Source organism: Onychomys torridus, chromosome 9 (genome assembly GCF_903995425.1).
Source record: "Onychomys torridus chromosome 9, mOncTor1.1, whole genome shotgun sequence".
Taxonomy (NCBI): Eukaryota; Metazoa; Chordata; class Mammalia; order Rodentia; family Cricetidae; genus Onychomys; species Onychomys torridus.
The window spans coordinates 49,292,555-49,311,178 of NC_050451.1; the positions used below are offsets into that span (position 1 = coordinate 49,292,555).

General features: G+C 46.7%; 1 protein-coding gene across 3 annotated transcripts in view; it reads left to right on the forward strand.

Moving 5' to 3' along the window:
• Positions 1–18,624, forward strand: part of LOC118591133 (mitochondrial intermediate peptidase) — a 137,643-nt gene that overhangs the window by 98,424 nt on the left and 20,595 nt on the right. For 2 of the 3 annotated variants that reach the window (XM_036199246.1, XM_036199245.1), the window contains exons 17-18: positions 6,870–6,991; positions 9,911–9,984. In XM_036199246.1, coding sequence (XP_036055139.1) covers positions 6,870–6,991; positions 9,911–9,984 — 196 coding nt within the window. Of the gene's footprint in view, positions 1–6,869; positions 6,992–9,910; positions 9,985–18,624 lie in introns of those variants that run through there. The other variant, XM_036199247.1, reaches the window with a different exon arrangement.

Here is an 18,624-nt window from a genome sequence, read left to right on the forward strand (position 1 = left end):
AGGAATTTTGGACATTCTTCAGAGGAGACAGTCAGGGAGGATTGATGACGTGATGATAGAAAGCAGGCGGCCCTGGTAATTTCAGTGGATCAGTCGCGTGTTTCATTTCTGGCAGCCCTGCCATGCGGGATGCAGGTAGTAACAGGATCTGCAGATGACAGACTGTCGCCGCCCTGGGCGATACTTGAGAATGCGCAGTTAATAAACTTCTGGAATGCCTTCTTAGGATGACAGGTGGAGGCAATGGCTATACCGTTCCAGGGATGAGGGTGTTTTTATCATCCAGTGAACTCGGCTCCATCACCAGGTCGTGTGGTCCTCAGAGAACTGTGCTCCTGGTTGCATGCGGCTAGCTTGGTCCTCAGCAGTGGTGTATAATGGTTGCTTAAGTTCAGATGACTTGGAGGCTCTTTCACCGGGATAATTAGATAGTAAGTCTAGAAAGCTAGGGGTCCCCAGCTGGGGAACTCTAAGCAGCATTTAACGCTATTAGGTAAAGAAGGTTAAGAGGTTAAGTGTGGGACAGTGAAGACATGATTGGAGACTTTGGGCCTCGGAATTCAAGTGAGGCTATGGGACTGTCTTGCATCCTTCAGGACCACATGTGTACCTCAACCTGGCCGTGAAGTCAATAAAGCTGATAACGGCATTTTCTCCATTCTGATTTGTCACTGTAGAAAGAAATTCAGAGGTGGTGTGTGTGGGGTATACGGTAAGTTATGTTGCTTATATCCTGATATCCTTGTAACTTTACTGATTATGGAGATTTATTTAGACACAGGAGTTGGACTGACATGTGTAAATTGTGTATGAAAAGCAGGTCTTTACATCGGATTCTTTATGGCACTTATTGTCCGTTGTGTGGATACTTACTGCATAAACCGCCAGTCACAAGACACGAAGAAGTATGTTCGTGTGCTGCCTGCCTGCAGAGACAACGCCATGATTTCTGGGGGATCACACCATGTACAGAACTGTTGCAGAATATTCCTTTACACTGTGTGAAGATGTGCCGCTGTGATTGGTTTAATAACTAGCTGAATGGCCAATAGCTAGGCAGGAGAGAATAGGCGGGATTTCCAGGGAGGAAGAGAAAGAAGAATCTGGGTGTGCAGATTATGCCAGCAAAATACCTGAGAGACAGTGAAGAGGTCGGACATATGGTACAGAGTAGAGGTAACCGAGCCATGTGGCAGAACATAGATTAATAAAAGCAGGTCAGTTTAAGTTATAAGAGATAGTGGGACAAGCTTAAGCTAATAGCCAAACTTTTATAATTAATAAGAAGTCTCTGTGTGGACATTTGGAGGCTGGCTATGCAAAGATAAGCTGTGTATAGAACAGCTCTATGAGGCAGGGACGATTTTGGAAGGACATCCCATGTAACAGTCATCACTGTGACATCCAGCACCACTGCCAAATTCTGTCAGCTGAAACAAGGAGCAAAGTCTGCTCATGAGGGATTGATGGACAGATGGAACCATCTGTGATTGTGCCCAGCATGGCTGTATTTAGTCACTGCATATTACAATGTGAAATTCTTCAGTTTGGGAACTCTTGTGTCATGGGATTTGGAAAAATGTCAGAAAATCTTTTTTTTTTTTTTTTTATTACTTTTAAAAGAGAGAGAGAGGGAGACAGAGACAGAGAGAAAGAGTGTGTGTGTGCTGGCACTTATGCCACAGCACACTTATAGAGGTCAGAGGATAACTTGCAGAAGTCAGTTCTTCCACCATGATGGTCCCATAAGCTTGAAAATCAGGTTGTCAGGCTTCGTATCAGGTCCCTTTATTCACTTGAGCCATCTTTTTTTTTGGGGGGGGGGGGTTTCAAGACAGGGTTTCTCTGTGTAGCTTTGCACCTGTCCTGGATCTCACTCTGTTGCCCAGGCTGGCCTCAAACTTACAGAGATCCGCCTGGCCACTTGAGCCATCTTGCCAGCTCCAATTTCATTTTATTTTATTTTTCTTGAGACAAGATCTTTTTTGTGTAGAGTTCAAGGCCACCTTCAGCTATTTACAAGAGCCTGTCTCAGTAAAACAAAGGCGCCAGGCGGTGGTGGTGCATGCCTTTAATCCCAGCACTCGGGAGGCAGAGCCAGGCGGATCTCTGTGAGTTCGAGGCCAACCTGGGCTACCAAGTGAGTTCCAGGTCAGGCACAAAGCTACACAGAGAAACCCTGTCTCGAAAAAGTAAAACAAAGGCAAGCAAGCAAACAAAAACCAAAAACAACAACAACCACAACAAAACCTTACAGTTAACAAGTTATGTGGGTCCAATTTGGTTTTGGCACCATAGCATCCTCTTGTCTGTAATAGGAATTTAATAACTCTAGGGTTGCTCATCCGGGTCAGAGTCCACTCTTGCATAACACTGACTATCACTGAAGTTCAAGAAGCCTATAGTGTCTAGCCAGTCACCATCACATTCCTGCTGTGCTCCTGCAGGATTGTGTGACTCTAGACCCGGACACAGCAAGTGCTCCAGGTTGAGTGGCACACACCAGAAGCTCTCTTGCAGCCTGGTATGCTCCAGGGATAGGTTGTCTGATGCTGTATTTTAGGTTACACATTCACATATCTCACTGGAAATGAAATGATGTGTGCCATATTTGATAGTAAATTAAGAGAAATGGTGAATTTCCTTATTCAGTATTTACTTGGTTAATGAGTGCTGACTGCACAAGTCCCTCTTCCAAGTTCAGAGGGGACAAGAGTAAATAACCATGATGGCTTTTGTTCCTAGAAGGCTGTGGGGTCAGAGAAGGGTAAGCAAGGGTTCCCTCGCCTCCACTCTGTAAGTTCTACTGCAGGTTGTAGTGTCCATTCTTTCCTGCATTGCCTCACCAGCAGGTGGGATCCTGGGGCATCTAACCCACAGGAGTTAGAGTCATCTTGGGCCAGTGTGACAGTCACAAGTCCGCGTCACTGGCTCTGCAATACTGTTTGTGCTGTGTGGTTTGGAAACAGTGATGAATACCACTTAGGAGGAAGATTTAAGGGGGATGAGGCCTCACTCCAGAGCACTGCAGCCTCATTCCAGAAAGAATAATGTCTTTCACTTTTTCAGATGAAAGACCGAAATGGAAACAAGAACTTAATATTAGCTTGAATTAGCAGGAATCTAGTAATTGTGTTCAAACAGTGGAATTGCAGGTCTGATCCATGAGCTTACAAACCTCTGATGAAAGGTGTCAGCTAGGCATAATTTCTTTAGTATGTCTTGAGGTAAAAAGGGCTTAGAACTATTCTCAAGGCTGTAATTAGAGATCGAGACAGCAGTAAGGCTGACTCCACAGTGCAGGCGGCTGCCCCCACCGTCCTGACGTGTCTCTCTCCCCCTTTCCTGTGTGTGTGTGTGTGTGTGTGTGTGTGTGTGTGTGTGTGTGTGTGTGTGTCCCTCCCCCCTCCTTTTCTGAAAGGTCTTGTTTTTATTGTGAGGTTTATATGGGGCTCACCTGAGTTGAACTAAGGCACCTGACATTTCTTAGCTCAGTCAGGTTGCTATTGAAGTGGGTCTTGCTCGAGCTAGAACAAAAGTACTCAGCAGGCATCTACACTGTGCACCTGCCCTGCAGGGCTGCGACACTAGTTCTGCCGGTCACCAGGAAGACAGAAGATAAAGGCCCGTGGCCCCTGTGTTGCTGCGCGTCCTGTGAGACGTAGAGCTGTGTCCTGGTGAAGGGTCACCACTGAAGCAGCAAGCCATGTTCTGCCAAAAGTGTCACCACAGCCAAACTGCTCTCTCAGACACTCCTGGGTGTAGATAAGAGTCCAGCATACCATAAAAGCATAAAGGGCCCCCTCCCCAACCAAGGCAGACGATGCAGAACTCTGTGTGCATTTGAAATGAATTCCAGAGGACCACCTTTTTGGTAGATTATAGCTAGTCAAAGTCAGCTGTACTGAAATTTGACCACAGATGGTCCTTGGCTTGCTTTTAAAAACCATTGTAGGGGTAGGGAAGATGACGTAGTCATAAACTACTTGCTGCATGAGTGTGAGGATTCACACTCACATAAAAAGCTCACGTGACAGTACATGTCTGTTATCCCAGGGATGGGGAAGTAGTGACAGGAGGATCCAGTAGTCTACTTGTCAAGTTCTAGGCCAGTGAGAGACCTTGTCTCAAAAATTGCAACTGCAAAAGACAATAGATGTTGACCTCTGGACTTTAGACAGACAGACAGATCCGTGCACGCGCGCGCGCGCACACACACACACACACACATACACACACACCCCACACTCACTTACCCCATTTTGTCTGAACAAGGCCCTAGTCAGGCTTCCCCCATTTACCTCCCTGCTACAAGGGGTTTAAGTGGCAGGAGGCTGAGGGGCTGTGTGTCTGGTGCTTTTCCCAGCAGTAGTGTGGCCGCCCATCAGACTCTGGCAGCCTCACTTCAGAGTGGTGGTTCCTGTTACCTGCTGTTGTAAGGACTACACCTGTGCCTGGAGGAGGAAGTGGCTGTGCAAGGTAGAATAGGCCCTATCACTGTGACAGTGACCCAGGATGGCAGCAAGTGCACTTGTGTAGTCTGAGTAGTGGTCAGGAGGCATCAGAGCTCCTATTCCAACTGGCTGTGTGCCTCGTTGCTGGATGTTGCCCTCAAGGATGGTTCCACAGGACATTCTGCCAGGGAGACGCTAGTCCAGGCCCTCTCCTTCAGGGCATGGCCCACACAGTGTCTGCCTTATTTCTGATCACATCTTTTTTGTAGAAAGTGGAGAGTAGACATTGAGGATTATGTCCCAAGCTGGTTGGGATCCTTCTGCATACCTCCCTGTGACAGCACCTTGTCCATTCCAGGCAGAGTAATTACCTGAAAAGATGTGTGCAATTGTGTAACTGGCACATGGCTTTAAAATTGTAAGCTAGGCATGGGGTTCAGACATTTTGGTTTCTTTATGTATTAACTAGAATTTGCTTGTCTAGTTCATAGCAAACTACACAAAGTTGCAAGAATTACAGATTACTTATACTTTATTTTTCAGGGGATATAAGACTTGTTAAAGAATTATTCTACAAGAAAAAAAGGCTTCATTTAAAAAAGCATTTTAGGTTACATAAAATATGTGCTTGAAGAAAGTATAAAATTGTGTCAGAAAGCTAGGTGTGTGTGAGTGGATGGGGGTGGCACACGCCTTTAATCCCAACAGTCAGGAGGTGGAGGCAGGCAGATCTCTGTGAGGCCAGCCAGGTCTACAGAGTGAGTTCCAGGACAGCCAGGGCTACATAGAGAAACCCTGGCTTTAAAAAAAACAAAAAACCAGTGTCAGAAAACTGAAGCCCCAAGTGTGTCCTTGTGGGACAATACTCACACCCTCTTATGTTGGTCAGAAGTGCTGCCTGCCCCTGCACTACCCCCACAGTGGGTGTGCATTCCACGGTATTGGTAGAAAGAAGTCTCCAGTGTGTTAGTCCTTTCTCATAAGGATCCATGAAGTCTGTCTTAGAATAGCTGCTTGTCTGCCCTTGAGCAGATGCCCCCGCAGAAATCCCTCCTTCAGATGCCTGGGACTGGGCTGGCCGCTGCTCCTCTGTTGACCCTCCTGCTGCTCTCCCTGAGCTGGCCCCTCCATCCGTCTGCTGTATACATCCCATGTGACAAACTGCACGCAGAATAACTATCTGGCTGCTTCGTCCTACTCAGGACTAGCAGATAAGCTGCTCCTGAGAAGCAGGACCCAGAGCTTTCTTCTGCACTCTGAGAGGCTGCAGTGTCAGACCTCTTGGATTCGTAACCATGTCTTTCTGAAAGAAAACCATGTCCTACTCTTCAGTTCTCTTTATGTAGCCTAGAGCCCTTAATTCTCTCCTCTTTCCCCTCCTACTCTGTGCCTTTTAGCTTTGTCATAAAATGATATGGCATACCATCAAGTAACATAATAAAAATATGGGAACATCTAGCTTTTGGAAAACCCCCATCAGAAGTGAGGTCACACAGCAAATGGTGGCTACGGTCAGATAATCAAGGATAAGTCGACTCATGACATTGCCTTCTTTCTAGGTCATCATATGAAATAAAATGTAATAAGTAATTAAACTCGTGAAAAGAAATTAACCAAAAGAATGTAACCAAACCGTAAAACACATTTTTGTACGCTAACGGTTGTGTTCACCTGAGGCAAAGTTGTTTTCAAGTATGCATTCATCACTGAGGCTGTCAGAACAAAGACTTCCAGACTGGGTTGTCTAAACAACAGAAGTGTATTAGCAGTGGCAGACTCCTTGAGGCTGAAAGCCGGAATGTCAGCTTATCTTTTTCTGAGGCCATGCCCTTGTACTGCAAATGGAACCTTCTCTGTCCTTGTGATCTGTTATCTGTGTACATGTCTCTAGGGTCTTTGTCCAGATGTCCTTTTCTGAGCTGGTCAGAATGAATGACCAGCTTCATTTTCACCTCTTTAAGGGACCAATCTCCAAATACAGCTACATTTTGGGCTGGAGAAAATAGCTCAGTGGTTAAGAAAACATGTTCTTGCAATGAATCGGAATTTGATTCCCAACACTTACATAATGGCTCACAAGCATCTGTAACTTCAGTCCCAGGGGATCTAACGCCCTCTTCTAACCTCCGTGGGTACCAGGCACAAATGTGGTGCATGTACATGCAGGCAAAACACTCACACATAAAATTAAATAAATCTTTAAAAATGTCATATACAGCCACATTCTGAGGTTTAGGCTTATAATTTCAGTCTATTTATACACAAGTGAGCCCGTAATAGTCTACTGATATGACAACATTGATATTGTGAGTGACATGACTTTTTGGGGTGGGACATTTAAGCTTTGTGTATATGTTGCATTGCATCCTCTCAGATGCTGTTCTCAGCTCCTATGTGGGGTTTCTGTTTTGGCAGGCCTGGCAACTGAGGTTCAGCCACCTCGTGGGATATGGTGCCAAATATTACTCATACCTGATGTCCAGGGCTGTAGCGTCCATGGTCTGGAAGGAGTGCTTCCTGCAGGATCCTTTTAACAGGTAACAAGGGTAGGGTGGGGCCAATTTATGAAACATCCTCTCCTTAGTCCATAAGATGTAACACACACACCGTATCCACTGGCAGCTGCTTAGAACTTTGTGGTCCTGGAAGTGGGTGGGAACACGGTAACCAATCTCTTATTAGGCCTATCCCTCCAATGAGCCCTTCTGCTTCCTGATGTGACCATGAACTTTCCCTCACTGTGCGGCTCTGAGGCCTTCTGTGGGACTTGCCTAGTATCCTTGGATGGAGAGAGGACCCTGTGTGAGGCCCCCCAGCATCTGCCCAGAGCAGTCTTGGGCTGCCTTCCATGCAGCCCATGCTTTCTAGTGCGTTCCCAGGCTTTCTTGCCAAAGCCTGGGTGACTGGAGTTCCAGGTCTAGGGACACCCTTATTCCTCCCTCCTGTCCACTACAAAACTTGTCCTTCTTCCTCGGCTAGAGCAACACTGGCCTGTGCCATTAGCACCCAGTTTGTTTCTGGAAATGGACTTACTTCCTGCTTTGAATGCCTTCTTTCTCTGGCGAAATTGCCCATACAGAAAATGAGCAGTCCCGAGGAGGGGCCTACTTCCCTGTTCACCTTGACTCAGGTCCTTTCCTGGCGGCCACTCATTGCCCCTTGAGCAGCACAGGTGCCTCAGCACACCACCCCACATCACTTACTGTCTGACTCCAAGGGGCCCCGTGAAGCCTTGCCCAGTATGTTCTTCATTAGGACGACCAGTGCTTTAGAGCAACACTGACCCTTTTGATATAATTCTCAGGACGTGACTTTGAGGGCCACTCTCGGGGGTACAATAGCAGTAGACTAGCAGCAAATGTGACCCTTGTAGTGACTGTTTAAAGGTGGGAGGGACATCAAGTCCACCCCTTCCCAGAATAGTCAGACCTGGCTATAGATCGCTCAGCTGAGGGCTAATGGCCTGTCTTCTAGCCATAGGTCTAGTGGGTGTGGGCCTTGTACAGGTCAAGAAGAGCAGGGCATCTTATGTTGTGTCTGTTTGAGATCCTCTTGGTGTCCTCAGAGGACCTTGCAGCAGTAGGAATCTAGAGGACCTGTAGGTCTGGCTGCCTCAGAATTCCTTAGAAGGAGCTTCCTTTGGAAGTAAACCGGTAATTACAGCCTGATGTCATAGTCGTTTAGAGGACTTTATCTCCTCACCCTGAAGTGAGATATCTCTAACACTCCGCAGGCAGTTCCAGGAGATGGCTATCAGCCTGTTCACACACAGCCTCTCAGCTCCATGGAGCCTTCCAGCAGCTGGACAGAGCTGGCTTTTCCATAAGAGAACACTGGGGCTCATGAGATGGGTGACAGCCAGCCGAGGGACCAAGAGGATTTTGTGGGTCTCCCACCCCACCTCCTTGCCCCTGCACACTCCCTCCACACCACTGAGCATTTCCTACAGTTTCACAGATTCAGATAATCTCAGAAGTTAATAATCACATTCAGTTCCAGAATCTGTGACTGGGATCTGACAGCATAGGGTTTGGGCTGTTTTTTACAGCCTGGTACCAACAGTTTGCTGTGTCTCCTGCCCCTTGCTGCATACTGCAGACACATGGTCTGCTTTACAGATTTTGTTTCCAAAGGGTCTGCAGCCAACTTGACTATAGTAAGTCAGGGACGGTAGGGTAGCTCTTTCCTGAAGATTTCTATAAATGGACAAAATTTCATCCTGTTTGAAGGAACTATACTTTCATGGAAAACCACATGCTAATAAAAACATATCTCCAGATATTTCCCTGTTGGTAAGATGGGAATTCTCACCTAGACACGTAGCTGCTATACTTTTCTGATCATGTAAACATTAGCTTGTAAATGTACTCTCTGGACTAGGAAATTCCTAAACTCTGTCAAAGAGGCCTTTTCTTTCTCTTATGTTTGGTTTGGGTGTTTTGTTTTGTTTTGTATGCAATTGCTTACCCTGGACCTCAGGAGTCTCCCTCCTCAGCCTCCAGAGTTAGGCTTACAGGTCTGCACCAAAGAATCCTCCTAAGCAAGAGCTAGACTCTGGGGCTCCTTGGTGTACAGGACTCCAAAGCAGAGGCATGCCAGGGGGTAGTCACAGAGGAGGGCTTTGATTTGAGGGAAGGGTACTATACCCCATGGCCAGAAGGAAGGACAATACCTCCTCTTCCACACCAGACCAGAGGTTGACCGAAGCCTCTTCACACCTTGCCCTGCTTCTGTGTGACTCTCCTGCTTTGCCTTAGTGTTCACGTAAAGATACTGACTATGGTCATGTTTTATTCATGATGTCGTGCTGCCTAGAAGTGCAAGTTCCCAGCACCCAGGTGAAAAACCAAATGTAGTGGCATAGGCATGCAATCCCAGTGCCAGGAATGTACAAACAGGCACACCCCAGAGCTCACTAGCCAGCCAATCTAGCTGAATCAGTGAGCCATAGAGTCAGTGAAAGAGACTATCTCAAAATGAAGGTGAGAGCTACCGAGGAAGTCGCCTGAAGTTGACCTCTTACCTCCACATGCTCACATACTTGCACACGCCACCTATATGCACATGTGCTTCATAAACACACACACTCAAGTCCAGTTAGAGACAGAATTACCTATTATACCAAAAAAAAAAAAAAAAAAAAAAAAAAAGACTCCAGAACCAGGAGAATGAAAATAATGTCAGGGCAGGGTCTATAGCTCAGTGGTAGAGCACTCATCTAGCCTGAGTGCTCAATCAAAAGGCCCTGGGTTCAGTCGCCAGTACCACACCAAAAAAGTTACCTAATCTCATTAAACTGTGTAGCTGGTTGTGTTAAAAGGACTATAATTTGCATAAAATATAAAAACACTAAATACCTTATTTTTAAGTATAAAATGTCCCCAGAGCTCAAGACAATATGGATAGAGCCACACAGACTGCATGAGCAGGTGTGAATAACAGGATCTCTTCCCCAGGGCTGCCGGGGAGCGCTACCGCAGAGAGATGTTAGCCCATGGTGGAGGCAAGAAGCCCATGCTCATGGTTCAAGGTAAAGGACAACCTACACTGCCACCTTTTCTGGGAATGAGGGTTTGTTTCCATCTTCATGGGTTGTGTGATACAGCGTCGGCTTTCAGAATGTCAGTAATTCTCTAGTAGAAACATGGTCCTTGGCCATATCAGGACCCTTAACCCACTCATGGCCCTCAGTGGCTTCATGGACCACAAGCCTCAACATGGACTCAGGTGGTTACACATGCCACTCACATGAGCATGGCTCCCTGAGCAGCAAAGCCTGAGGACATCACCAATGTCAGTGTTCATGGAGGTCTGAGCAGCAGCATGGGCCACCTACACCAACATGGCCTCTGGTATATCAGACCACAGTGGTCCTTTGAGGAGGTCTAATCCAGAAGGTGAACATTTCCTCATTTCAGGCCTCCATCATTGCCCAGAGACAGGGGGCTCCCATGACCAGGCAGTAGGTTCAGTGACTGGGTTTGCATCAATGTAAGCTCTGGGCGTTGTACAGTATGCTGTGGGCCTGCTCCATTTGTCCCCTTCCTGCCTCTCCATCATATTCTTGTTTATTGTAGTGGCACTTGGGTATCTACTGGCGGCTTGGGGCCCTGTCCCAGGAGGCCTAAATCATCTTTTATACTATTAAAATTTCTGTTTTCCTATATAACTGACAAAAGTTAATTTATGGAAATTTTAATTGTAGGTGAAAGTGACCATCATGAATTTTCATGGAATGTCCTCAAATATTTATAGGGAGATGTGCTTATTGGACACTCTCAATATATTGATAGTTATAATTATAGCTAAGCCTTTTGACTATCTAATGAAATTGTGCTAGGAAGTGCTTCCCAGTATTTGGGGAGTACTGTTTTATTGTCTTGGTAGTAGCTGTTCTAAAGTATCCTCTTGCCTACTGTTGACTCTAAGGCCAGATCCATGCCTTTGATTCTTCCCATGTTCATCAAGCATGTGAGTAGTAGTGTGCGCCAGGCCTGCTTGTAATCTCCAGGGGTAGAGGAGTGAAAGACGCCAAGTCAAACAGTGCTCCTGTGAGTCTGTCCATTTGATCAGCCTGCCTGGGTTGGTTGGGCAGTTGAGGTGCTGGTCTGGGCTCCCTCTGTTCAATGCTTGATGGCGTTCTGGAGCATCATTGAACAGCTCCAGATTGCCTGCTTTTAATGAAGAGCATATGCTAGTCTCGCCTCAGGGTCCTCCTTGCTCCCTCTTGGCCCTTCTCCATCTCTGCTACATCTGGAATGGTTTGTGTGTGGCTTTTTCCTTGCATTAGGGTCCTGCTGTGTTGCTCTGGCTCTTAAACCGAAGCCACTCTCCTCCTGCAGCCTTCAGAATAACTGGTACTGTAGGCATGCACTACCACATGCCTGGCTAGAACTGTTTTAAAGGGCTCTCACATGGTAGTTAATTTAATCTCCTTAGGAATCCTTTGAGGCATGAACCATTATCATCTCCATTTTATAGATGATGAAGCAGGCCAGACCCCCTGCTCCTGTTGGGAGTAGTGAACACAAGAGCCAGGATTCAAGCCTGGTCCTGCAGCAAAGACCAAGCTTTTCAGGAGCCCGAGAAACAGACTCCAGGCAGAAGGGAAATGAATTGGCTCTAGTAGTGGATTGCGTACTGATAGTACACAGTCCCGTGCAGACAGCCCATTTCATTGGGGAAACTGCTTGCTTGTGGTGATAGTTTGTGTTGTGTGTGACATCTGTGCTTCCTTGGCTCTAAAGGCTGTCCTCACATGAATATTAATTTCCATGCTGTTCAGCACAAGTCAAAATTTCATTCTGTTCCTGGTTCTCTTGACTGCTCTGATTTTCTGCTCTTACCCTGACCATGGTACACCCTCCTCGTACAAATTCTGTGCTTTATCTGAAACACTTTTGAGCTAATATATATATATATATTTTTGCACTCAAATTCCCATTCTCATAAGAGAAAAACAAGTCCATGGTTTGGGCTACAGCTGCAACATTTAGATTCCAGTTAGTACCAACAGTAACTCTGCTTGTGTACTATTTTATATTTCTCTTCATGTTTTCCTACCAGATACTACTATTGATTCATAAGATAGATTACATGAATGGGGGAGGTCTGCAGAGAGGTTCCAACATCTGTTGTCACTTAAGAGTTGGATTTATAAGACAAGACCCACAATGACTACTCACTTGTATGCTACCAGCCTGCACTGAAAATCAGGATGTCAGATGCTGGCATTTGGCCTTGACTTCTGGGTTTAACTGGTAGGGTTGCTGAGCTTTGTTCTATACATGTGAAGCATTTGGTGGAGACCATCTTCTTTCTCTCACCCTGCTCTTGTCCTCCCCTCTTCCAAGAGTGCAATGGGAAGATAGCCAGAGTACAAATGGGAGATGCATTAATATATCAGTTCAGTATTGACTGACAAGCTTTGTATGAGACAAGACAAAACAGATTGCCAGGTGAGGTTTAAATGAAACTGGTTTGAACTCTTAGTGGCAGTGGTATGCTAGATACAAAAATCTCTAAGAAGTGTTAAAGCTCAAAGCCTTTTTGGGGTGTGGTGGGGGCTTCTGGGTGCCAACAGAGAGCTGTCCCTTTCAGAGCAAGTCTGCCGATCACCTTCAGAAGTAGCAGGAGCAGCTGGTCTCTGGACTCCTGCCAGTCTTGACCCCAGAAGTAACTGCAGGGACCAGTCCCCTCTGCCTGCAGCTACTAGTCCTGTCCTGGAGGCAGTCTCTCTAGCTCCCTGCCTGAGGCAGGAGCTTCGGGTGTGGGGAGACTCTGGAGAAGTCTTTCCTCTCTGGTGAGGGATCTGGCTGGCAGCTGGGCACTGAAGCCTTCTCACTTGGCCTCCACAACTGCTCTGGTTTTCCATCTTCAAACTGCCCAAATTTATACAGCTAGCTGCTAAGGTGGGTCCTGATAGGTAGAAAAGATGAAGAAAAAGGACCAGTCAAGGGAGAGCTGCCAAACCTGGCGGGCGGCTGAAGAATGCTGAACCTGCCCAAACCTGCCAGAATCCTGCAGTCAGGTCCCTGGTCTCTCCGCCTTTGCAGAGGTAAGGCTGGTCATAGGACTTCCCAACTGCCCCTGGATGCTGCAGCACCTCCTCAGCACCTCCCCCCCCCCACCGTGTGCAGCTGGGGTCCTGCTCTGATTGGGGGGTGGGGTGGGTTTGTTTGTTTGCCTCTGCACTAAGGGTTTTCAGTAGCCCAGCCTGCTCTGGGTGGCTCCTTTGCCGTCAAGGCTTGAGCCTACCAACCATAATGAAGTTGGGGGCCACTTAATCCCCCAAAGCATATTTGATCTAGTTGGCTTTACTTACTTAGGAAAAGTTCCATTTTCTTAGGTATTATATGTATTTAGCTGCTTCTAAATGAGAAGAATTAGGTAACAGAAGACAAATACAGACTCTCCCCAACCCGGCCTGTTAGCTGCCCGAGGAATGGATGGTTTCAAGTAGACCGCTGCACCATTTCTTGGGGCCTCATGCCTCTGCGTGGGCCTCAGGGACTCTGAGTGGGGCGTTTTCAGAGAGCTCAGAGAAGGCTGTGGATCCTAGTAATAAACACTGTTCTTAAAAAGCAGGTGCACTTGAGATCCTTAAGTTCTCCACAGTGAGCCAGCTGCTTAACCACTCTGTCCCCCCAGGAGACAGACCTCAGTGGGCTGCACCCCACCTCAGAGAGCCCCAAAGAGTTCACAGTGGTGCCTTTCTTTTCTATATCTTTTGGCCCAGCTCATCAGTGAAAGCCCACTGCCAGGCAGTCATGTCTCTGCGGCTCCAGCTGCCAGGTGGCGGCACATCACCCGGTGTTTCTCACAGGAGACAGTAGGCTGCTCTGAGACTGTGCCTTTCCCCTCAGTGATGATGCACCATGGTCTAAGCCGTATTTCCTCATTGGAGAAGTGTGGCAGAACAGAATTGGATTTTCAGTTCCTAGATCTGCCACTGATTCTTGGCAAAGTCAGTCTCCCTCAGTAAGATAAAATGAAATTTGACTTGAAAATACTGTCCCTTCTGCGGTCTTATGGAGGGGTTTGTGTGGTACACGTGCATGTGGTGATGAGTCAGAGCTCCCTAGACAGTTGGGCTTTGTGGATTTTTAAATGCATTCATAGATCATATAAAGAAACATGTTACAAGCACCTTATTTAGTGCTGAAGCTCACAACTGATCGTGGTGTGGCAAAGCCTGACTGAAGCCCACTTTCTGGGTACCATTCTAGGTAAGGCCACGCCCTCCGCCCTCTCTGTGTAGTGTGAGGGAAGGTTTTGGCTTTGCCTCCTATACCCTGCTGAGTTTCTGTGTTACATTAAGTGTCGAATTTCTAAGTACTTTTGCCTAAGATAAAACACGAAGATGTGGCATTTTCATTCACGTTGCTGATCCATACTGGAATCTTAAGTTGTGCTGTGGTGAACATGAACCAGAGTTCAGTTTCCTTACTACCATTTTTGATTTTGTATAGTTTTCTAAAAAGATCAAGAGCCCTGAGCTGGTGAGTACCTGGCCAGGGCTAATCTGTCCTTCCTGGGAAGTCCAACTGTTTCCCAGCAGCAAGAGTGGCCCTGAGTGCTGGAGGTGGAGACTGTGTCAGCAGTTTGTGAGGGACAGGGGAGCCCCTCGTGTAAGCCCCCAGCCCATCCTCCCGAAGACTTTGTCCTGTGCTTGGTGTTCCCTGTGCCCTTGCTGAGTTTGGGGGTTTCAATTTTACTTAATTTTCCATAGTTTTTTCTAACTACTGAAAGGTCATCGTGCCAGGTGCTTTTTTGTGTGTCACCTCCCTTAGTGCCTGTAACAAGGGTCTTTGTTTCTATAAAGAAACTTAGCTGAGGTCCACACCCTTTCACTTGAAAGTTGCCTCTCTGCAGGAATTCTGACCTGATTGATCTATTGATCATGGACTGTGGCATAAGCCTTGAGGACTCCAAGTCTGTGTCGTCTGCTTTTTTAAATGTTACAACCCAACTATTCCCATTGCCATTTAGAGTCCTCTGTGGACTCTGAATCTTTAGGGGACCCTCTTCCTCTGGCTTTCTCTGAGCACTCTCCACTCTCTGACAAAGCCTCCCACTTCCTTACCACATGTAGCAACAGTGAGTAACCACAGTGACCCTAGAGGAAAGACTGGCCAAAGCCCTGGGCCCTACAAACCCTTGTTCTCCAACTACAGCCTCTCCTCCTCCTCCTCCTCCTCCTCCTCCTCCTCCTCTTAAAGATTTACTTTATTATGTATTCAGTATTCTGCCTGCATGTGTCCCTGCAGGCCAGAAGAGGGCGCCAGATCTCATTACAGATGGTTGTGAGTCACCTGTGGTTCCTGGGAATTGAACTCAGGACCTCTGGAAGAACAGTCGATGCTCTTAACCACTGAGCTATCTCTCCAGCCCGAGCCCCTTCTACAGACAAGCTCAGCTTTATTTTTATGTCTCTATGGCCAAGAGTGATTTGCAAAGTGATAACTGACTGTGTTCTAAAGATCAGATAAGAAGAAAAAAAAATAGGAGATAAATGAGTCAATTCTCAGGAAACTGAAACTCCCTTCCCAAGTGACTCACAGGACCAAGGCCTAGAAGCCCGCAAGGCCTGACCTTAAGCTGATTAAAATTAATTTACTACTTAGTATTTTTGCAGATCTTTATAGGAACAAAAATGCATTCACTTTGCCATAATTATTCTGAATCATCTCTTCTAGCTCATTAGATTTTATTTATGTTCACAAAAACAAACCAAAGGATTATGGCTTAGACTCCCAAAGGTCACTCCAAGGAGATTAATAAAAGCAATCAACTCAGCTATTTACCCTTCTTTAAAAAACTTCTTAAGACCAGGCATAGAAGACTCCCAGCACCAAGACACCCACCTAGACTTGGGTTCATACCATTTACCCAGAGACAGATTTGCGCCATCCACACAGCCATGGGTTCATACCATCTACTTAGACTTGGGTTCACACCATCTACCCAGAGACAGATTTACATCCTCTACCCAGGCATGGGTTTACACCATCCACTCAGAAACAAGTTCATACTGTCCTCCCAGACATGAGTTCACACCATCCTCCCAGATACCAGGTCACACCATCTACCCAGACATAGCTTCACACCATCCACTCAGAAACAAGTTCATACTGTCCTCCCAGACATGAGTTCACACCATCCTCCCAGATACCAAGTCACACCATCCACCCTGACATAGCTTCACACCATCCACTCAGAAACAAGTTCATACTGTCCTCCCAGACATGAGTTCACACCATCCTCCCAGATACCAGGTCACACCATCTACTCAGACATAGCTTCACACCATCCACTCAGAAACAAGTTCATACTGTCCTCCCAGACATGAGTTCACACCATCCTCCCAGGCAACAGGTCACACCATCCACCCTGACATAGCTTCACACCATCCACTCAGAAACAAGTTCATACTGTCCTCCCAGACATGAGTTCACACCATCCTCCCAGGCAACAGGTCACACCATCCCCGCAGAGACAGGTTTACAGCATTCATGCAGATACAGGTTCAATTCATCCTCCCTGAAATGGAACCAGGGCTCCTTGGGGAAATGGCTGATTCTAGGCCCAGAACTGGGAAGACTTGGAAATGATCTAGGAGCATCTTCAGTGCCATAAAATGAGTGTGCCCAAAGGCACACTCAGGAGTGGCAAGTGTGTCATAAGCAGTGAGCTTGCTGACAGAACCCTCGGTGGCCAAAACCAGGAACCCAAGCAGCTAGGTCAATAGTGCCATGCCTGGATAAAACCAGAGTCTCAGATAAGGATCTGTGTGTCCACACTGACATAGACCAGCGAAGGAGTGAGTGGATGGAGCAGACAGATTCTCCATGGAGAGGAATTCTCATCTTGTATGGCACCTACCCCTTCCCACCTTCAATCTGTGCGGTGTGAACCCACTCACACACACCCCTCCCCCCCAATACTGAGGGAGAGGAACAGGTGAAGCTTCACTCACAAGTTTGGCAGAGGGTGAGGAATGGCCGGCAGTGACAAGTTGTGAGGGCACTGTGTCCCTGACAAGGAGCGAGGTGTGCTGCCTCATGACTTCTGTCCCCAAATCCCACCCTCCATTTGATCAGATAACCCACACGGGGAAGCGTTCTGCCTCATGCCTGGGCAGTACTCAGCAAAATCGTTAGGGTTGTGGGTAAGGATAAGACTATGGGAGCCTACAGAGGCGAGCCTGGTGTAGGGTGCTCTGGGTGGGACTTGGGACAGAAGAAGGCGCTCGATAAAAACAGATGATGAGAAGAAGGCACACATTTCGTCAGTCACACTCTGTGTTGGCCTTTTAGTTGTAACAAATATGCCGTCACAGCATAAGATGCTGACCACCAGGAACTAGCTAACCCTGGACCATGTGGGGGCTCTGTACATTACAGATTTTAGTAAAGATTGATGGCCTACTCATGATTAGACTGACGCTGTGATATGGAGCCACATGTTTCTGCTTCCTGGCAGCCTTTCCCACTGTGGCAGGGTGGGGGAGTGGAGGCACACAGGTTCGATTAGAATGATGTGATACAAATGCAGCGGGAAGAGTAGATGGCAGGCTCTGCAGGGCTCTGCAGACACTGAGACTTTGGGCATTTCTTTCAGGACTATGAAGAACCAAGTGTACTAAGGCAGACTACCTCTGATAGTATCCCTTGGCTGTCAAGGACAGATGCCCAAGCAGAAGGCAGTAGTAAGGGTTAAGTTAAATGAACTGCTGGCTGTTGGTGAATGGGCACGTGGAGGGAATAGACTCGGTGTGTCCTGGGATTTGGCATTGGAGTGAGGGAGTGAGATGTGGTGATGAATTTTTTTTTTTTTTAAAAAGCTCCAAGCTTTTACCCCAGGGAGATCATTGTGTTGTTATGGCAACTGAGAACTGTGGGATACAGTTGGGCCAGCAGAGTGTAATGTATAGACACTCAGTCACCATGTAGAGTTCAGAGCAAGGAGCGCCAAGCCTAGAGGGTTCAACCCTTGTGCTGCTGAAGGAACCCAGATAGAACTCTGCATCCACCCAAACAGTGCTGGCGGTGGGAGCCTGCTTTTCCAGAAGTCAGGTCCATTTCCCAGTTGCACAAATGGCACATTTGCTCAGATTGGTGCAAACTATTTAGTCTGCTTTAAAAGTTTGATGTCTTACCAATGCATCATCCAGGTATTGGGCTTTGGTGGTTGTTGTTATTTCGATTTTTTTGTTTTGTTTGATAATACAGTTACTAACCTAATATAACCAAATGTGCTTATTGTTTGGCTTTGCTGCTGCTGTTGTTTGTACAAGACAAACATGACAGTCAGGGAGCCATAAGACCGGTCTGTCAGCAGAAGGACAGCTGATGTCTGAAGTAGGAAAGCTAAATAAACAGTCACTAGTCAACACCAGCTTGACTGATTTTCCCTGTTGTCAAAATGTATACAGGGCTATTTAGGAAAGGTACTTTACATGATTTTTAGTACTAAAAATTAGTAGTTCTTATTTCCAATTTTAAAAACATGCAGTTAACTTTTAGTCATGCAGCCTGATTAATCCCCAAGTCCTGGCATTGTGGCAGGAAGCTGGCATGCTCAGTAGGTACATGCTGCCTTTGGATGGTTATTATTCTGAAGTTTATTTTTTAATGTCTGTTTGCTTTTTAAGTTTTTAATCAAGTGG